Source organism: Carlito syrichta, unplaced genomic scaffold, assembly GCF_000164805.1.
Source record: "Carlito syrichta isolate Samal-C Ts95f unplaced genomic scaffold, Tarsius_syrichta-2.0.1 Scaffold304364, whole genome shotgun sequence".
Classification (NCBI taxonomy): Eukaryota; Metazoa; Chordata; class Mammalia; order Primates; family Tarsiidae; genus Carlito; species Carlito syrichta.
Window position 1 is genome coordinate 369,197 of NW_007248460.1, and position 6,183 is coordinate 375,379.

A 6,183-nucleotide genomic window follows, 5' to 3' on the forward strand; every position below is an offset into this window, starting at 1 on the left:
CGGCGACGGCACCGCGTGCGGCGATGGCACCGCGTGCGGCGACGGCACCGGGTGTGGCGACGGCACCGGGCGGTACGGTGGAGACAGTCCTGGAGAGAGGCCTGGAGGAGGCATACCAGACCAACTAGGAGGGGGCACTGGCTGCTTTGTAGCAGAGCCCTGCTTGCTGGCTGCCAACGCCTTCAGCTGGTGGGCATGATGCCACTGGGGCACCGGTAAAGGGGGCACCGCCACGGGGTGCATGGCCTGGGCCTGGTTCTTGGCCTGCGCTGTCGAGGAACTGGGCGAGACCATCTGCTTACTGGTGGAAGGAATGGGATAGCTGATCCCTGTGGAGGAGGGCGGCATCTGAAGTGGCACACCAGGGACTTGACTGCAACTAGCAGCAAACTCCTTGCTGGAAGTCGGGCTCTCCACGTGTGGCATCTGAACCGGAGGTTTGGGAGTTGTGCCTAGGGTTGCCTGGGGGTGATCTAAGACCACTGGCTCCTCTGGCTTGCTGCCCAGTATTTTCTCAAGATCGATTTCACTCGGAGAAGGTTCTTGAATTTTGGTCAGCTCCTCCAGCAGTTCTTGAAGTTCCTGGTCTACAGCTGGCACGCTGTTAACTTTGTCATAGTAAGGAGCAGTGGGTGCTTTCAGCCCCACGTCTGGGGTTGGTGGTGCCACATATGGTGGACCCATCATGCTACCATTCATGGGGTTGCTCTCCAAGACCAACGGCTGGCTGGGTACAGGCTGGCCAGGTACTCCCATAGCTGCAGGGGTAGGATTCATTGTCATTGGAGGAACCTGCAGCTCTGCGCACGGGGTACTGGGATGGACACCTTGGCCCATAGCAAAGGTGACATCTTCAAGGCAGGGCCTCTTAACTTTATTTGGGTAATCCCCGTCGGCCATGCCTGGAAACTGAAAGCTGTCTCCTTCCTGTCTCCTCTTAGTGGGTCCCTGTGGTTGGAAGAGAAGAGACAAGAAGAGGAGATAGAGAGACAAGAGACAAGAGATAGAGAGAGTTAGAGAGATGAGGAGAGAGAGAGAAAGAGAGGGATTTTTATAAAGATGTGGCACAGTAAAGCTAACAGTAAACCTGTAAGATAAAACAGACCTCACAGTTTAAAGACGTAATTGTCAAACGATGAAATGCAGCCTATTTCAGGAAGAACAGTGCGTGTTTCTTTGTTGCTGTGTTTCATGTAAACTGTCTTGCTGCATTTCAAATAAGACATTATGCTATCTGTGTGCTAAACAGGATGGAAATTTGTGTGAACTTTGAACACGTGCGAACTTTGAACTCTCAAGGAGAGTTCAGTGACACCATACATAAGTCACTATGTAAGCATGCTACTAAAGGTAGGTATGGACAGTAAACTCGAAGGGCCTCAGTATTTCTAATTCCTACCTGTCCTCAGACACACGGATTTTAACAAGGGAGAGACATAACACAGACATTGGACATTTTAGCTGCCACCCTGTCTTGGTGGAATGCATCAGGCTGCAGTGACAAAGTAGAAAACAACGGAGCCCTTACAAGAATGAAGTAGGTCTGGATGCTCTTTGGGGCAGCTGTTTAAGATATACGAGGGGGAACCCCAAAGACCCTGGAGTTTAATGATAAAAAATTGCGTATTTATTCTTACATGTTTAAACTTCAGTCATCTTCAAAGTATTCTCCGTTTGATGCAATACACCTATGGAGATGCTTTTTCCACTGCTTAAAACAGTTTTTGCGCTCGTCCATTTTGATGCTTTTAGTGCTTCTGCTGTTTTTGTTTGACCTCTTCCACGTCAGCAAAACATTTAAATCACTCATCATGAAATGGACAAACGTGTTGAAAGAATCTCCAAAGATAAATTCACTGAAGCCAAATGCAGCCTCTCACAATACAGTAACACCAGTGGGTACACATGGGTTCCTAGAACACTTACCTAGCTGGGGAGGCCTGTACTACAAGGGTTCTTCCCTCCACAAAGGCCCCTTTCTATTCTCTACATTTCTGTGTTGCTTGTTTGTTTTTAATGAGAAATACTTACAATTTCCCCCTAAAATATAAGTTATCTAAATAAGAAATTCCTGTCTGCAGATGCATCCTTAGGCTGGGAGATATTAATCAACAGGAAAAGGCTCTAATTTGGAATCTGCACCTTGGGGGAAAAGCCCACCCTTTCTAGAAGCAAAGTCTTTGGGAACAACGTGAAGTCACCAGTACTGTGGTATTTCCTACTCTTCCTTGGTGTCATATAGTCATCCGTGGTTGTCATGTTAACAATCGCGGCCTGCATGTCAGCAGGAAAAGGGGGAAGGGAGTGGGGGTGAAGAAGTATGTCTTGGAAGGATCGGAATAAGGAAAGAAAGGGAGGGTCCTGAAAATCACCTGAATGCCAATGGGCAAACAGAATTCTTTTAAAGCACTTGGTCATATATGAAGTCCCTTTTGGGCTTTGGAAGTAGACATCCAACGCTGACCCTCTGATGCCGCCTACCATTTGACTCTCCTGGTTCGGTGAGCTTGTAGCTCACTGAGAACTCAAGGCATGCGAGGGGACAGCACGACAGGGTCCTGCCTCTCATGGCCAAGTGAACATCGAAGTGGATTCCCAGGGCTGCCCATCTCAGGCCCTGCTGCACATCCAAGTCTCTTGGAAACATTCATGTTTCCAGGCTCTCCTGCCAAAAGCCGACAGCTTCAGTCTCACCCAGGGAGGGCCCCAGGCCCCAGGAGTGTTTCCATAGTTTCGTGGTTGACTCGGAATGGACAGCCAGGCTAGAAAACACTGGCCCAGAGCTTGGGAGGAAGAGGTGTGGCAGAGGGCCCTGGTCTTGGCCTTGCCCCTGGACCTCTGGGAGCCCCAGTTTCTGCCTGTGTAAAATGAATGTTATTATAGTTATTTTTTCATGTTGCTGCTCTGACCATTTGGGTCATGGGGCAGCTTGTGAGGTACCTAGTAGCTTTTCACTAACTGGTACTTGGCGTGACAAAGGACAGATCTTGAAGGGTCCTGGTTGCTCACTAAGTGTTTGGCCCATAGCAGGTGCTCAGTAAATGGCACCGGAATGGATCAGTGGACAAAGCAACACAAATGACCCAGCACACAGGGAGCTTAGCCGCTCACTTAGTCAGTTAAGGAGTAGCCCACAAACAAGCCACTGGGTCCCAAACTGAAATTTCGTCTCTTCTACATTCTCCTAGAGAATCTAGAGAACTTCAATATATTAAAAATAGAACTTTATGAAATAGATAATCAAGGATAATTGAGTATGGGTTTGACATAAGGATCCCCTGCAGGGAGTCTGAGCTGGCAGCGGTTGGGCCCAATGTGCTATTCATGATGTCTTGAACTGCAAGATGGATTTAATGATGGCCCATTCAATGCAGAACCACGCAGGCCAAGGATCAGATGGGGGTGGAGTGGGAGGAAGGAAGGCGGGGGCTGTGAGTGGCTGCAGCCTGGCATCCCAGCCAGGTGAGCTTCTGGAATTTGCTGGCAGACTCTGTGGGTTCCCAAAGCTTTCATTTAACTGTTGGTGTGCCAGCAACCTGCTGGGACTTCAGTGTAGAGGTGGGGAAGCCAGGATGTGAACAACACTGATCCCAGGCCTCTCCCATTGCTGGAGCGGATACCACCTTGCTACGCCAAGGGTGTGCTCGCTTCATAGAACGTTGCAGAAGGAAGCCTAATGAGGGCGGCAGGCTCACCTTGCTGTCCTCAGGGGCATGGGGTCGGGGCAACAGAGGCTATTTTTTTAGCACAGTGGGAGGCTGCCAGCGTCTTCTGCATTTTCCTTTGTGAAAGGACTTTAACTGAGCCTCCATTTTGGTAGACAGTGTGCAGCTCCGTGCTTTGGATGTTATGGTGCGAGCTTTCTTTTTTCTTATTTTATTTTATTGAGTTGGAGTCTCACTCTGTCGCCCAGACTGGAGTGTAGTGGCGGCTCCCCGCCATCGCAGCCTCGACCTTCTGCACTCTGGCTATCCTTCCACCTCAGCCTTCCGAGTAGCTGGAATTACAGGCATGCGCTACCATGCCCGGCTGATTTTTTTATTTATTGTAGAGATGAGGTCTTGCTGCCCAGGCGGGTCTCGAACCCACGGGGTCAGGCAATCCACTCACCTCAGCCTCCCAAAGCGCGGGATTACAGGCTGAGCCACCGAGCCTGGCTACTTATCTTATTTTAAAGATGTGGGGTACAATTCAGGATTAGATACTTAAGTGGTCAACGTACAGGTGAAGTTTGGGCCTCCCATTGGTGTGAGCTTTTGACAGTCAGCCTGCAGGGCCCTGGCTGAGCACAAGGACACCAGCCAACCCTAAGCACAGCTGAAGAGAGGTGGCTATGTTCACAGGAAAGTGCTCAGGCTGGCTGTAACAGAATCTGCTTTCCCCAGGCCTCAGTGAGGCGTGGAAATCTATTATCTAGTTAATTTTGTCCCTAGATAAAAGGCTCACTTCAGTGTGTCCTCTTTCACAGTCCCATGCTTTGTGACTAATCTCAACCATGAGAAGCTGGCTGGGCTTTCCCCTGTTCTCAGTGTCACACTGGTGCCTCCACTGGGTCACCTATGGCTGCTGTTGAGGTTCTGCTCGCCCAAGCGGAGTGTTTTTGTTTGTTTGTTTTTGAGTCGGGGTTTCACTCTGTTACCCAGGTTGGAGTGACAGACCTTGACCTCCCTGGCTCAACTGATCCTCTTGCCTCAGCCTCCCGAGTAGCTGAGACTATAGGCATATGCCACCAAGCCTAGATAATTGCTTGAGTTTTTATAGAGACAACGTCTCACTATGTTGCCCAGGCTGGTCTTGAACTCCTGGGCTCAAGTGATCCTCCTGCCTTGTCCTCCCAAAGTACAGGGATTACAGGTGTGAGCCACTGTACTCAGCCAGTTGAGGTGTTTTTGACTGACAACCACCAGAGCAAGTGCAGCAGACAGCTCATTGCTCTTGGATGACTTCCCCTCTCAAGGCTCCCTAAGCTTTCAGATCTTTTTAAAAATTTAAATTTAATTTTTAATTTTAAGAGCTTTAGGGGTTTGAGTGGCTTTTGGTTACATGGATGCATTCTTTAATGGTGAAGAGGTCTGGGCTTTAAGTGTACCCATCACCCCCACTGGTGCACCTTGTACTTGATAGGTGATTTTTCAACCTTCATACCTTTCCCACCCTCCTCCTTCTGAGTCTGCTTCCAGACTTTTCTAAGAGAATCTTGCTGCTTCATGCATTTGCCATTTTCCAGTCTCTGTGGCCTTGGTGACAGCAAGCTATCAGTACCTAGCTACCAGTCAGTCCCTACTTCCTTCAGGCCATGTATTGCACATGATTTTTGCCTCCCACTGTGGCAATCAGTAGACACTGGCAGGATTTCAAAAGAGCATACCTCAAGCTTCCCTTTTTATAGAAAAAAGAATGGGGTATGATTTTCTTTCAGTCACACAATTAGTTAGGGGATAGGGCACAGGTCCTGCCTTTGGTGGAGGGGTTCAGGGAGGGAGTCCTTTAGAAATGAATTACTGTCTCTCCATACATAAGTGCCTGCAGAGTCCTATTTCATAATCCAGCAGACAAAGCCACCAATGTGATCCCCATGACCTTATAAACATTCATTAAAATGCATTTCAAAGCATGTGATGCCTTCCCGCCCCCTAGATAATGACAAAACAAAGGCAGCCCTTTTGATACAGGGACGCTCAGCTCTGAAGTCCACATGATTTCTGGTTCTGTCTGAACAATGACACAGGGCAACTCTTTTCCCTGTCTACGCTTGTAGTCCAGGATGACAAAAAGGGGGAAAGACTTCTCAGAAAAGGTTTAGATTGTGAGAATACAGTCCAGGATCATGAGGTGGGCATAGGGAGAAGAAAGCATGCAACTTATGTTTATGACTTGATTACAAACGTTTAATTCTGGACACTCTAGCTGGACGCTGAACACAGACTCCAACAAAAGGCTGGCAAAAGGTATGCACCCTTTCTATTCGTCAAGAAGCTAGGAGGTCAAAGGTAGCCAGGAAAGATGTTGGTTCACTAGAGCAGATTTTAAGCCCTGTGAGGACAGGGACGGTTCCCAGAAGACTATCTCAGAAAGAGTAATGAAGACATCACGGGGCATGGTGGAGGTAGCCCTAGCATAGATAAGACAATAGTGCATCAAGACTAGATTTGCAGGGAGACGGGGTGTGGGGGGAGAAGGGGG

The 6,183-nt window shown here is 48.8% G+C and overlaps 1 protein-coding gene and 1 long non-coding RNA gene across 2 annotated transcripts in view; one reads left to right on the plus strand and one right to left on the minus strand.

Moving 5' to 3' along the window:
• MAMLD1 (mastermind like domain containing 1) overlaps positions 1-6,183 on the minus strand; it is a 70,030-nt gene that overhangs the window by 43,979 nt on the left and 19,868 nt on the right. The window contains exon 2 of the mRNA XM_021713239.1: positions 49-948. Coding sequence (XP_021568914.1) covers positions 49-948 — 900 coding nt within the window. The remainder of the gene's footprint in view (positions 1-48; positions 949-6,183) is intronic.
• The window catches only part of LOC103262169, a 6,541-nt gene continuing 6,128 nt past the window's right edge, over positions 5,771-6,183 (plus strand). The window contains exon 1 of the long non-coding RNA XR_504405.2: positions 5,771-5,948. This is a non-coding gene — a long non-coding RNA (uncharacterized LOC103262169). The remainder of the gene's footprint in view (positions 5,949-6,183) is intronic.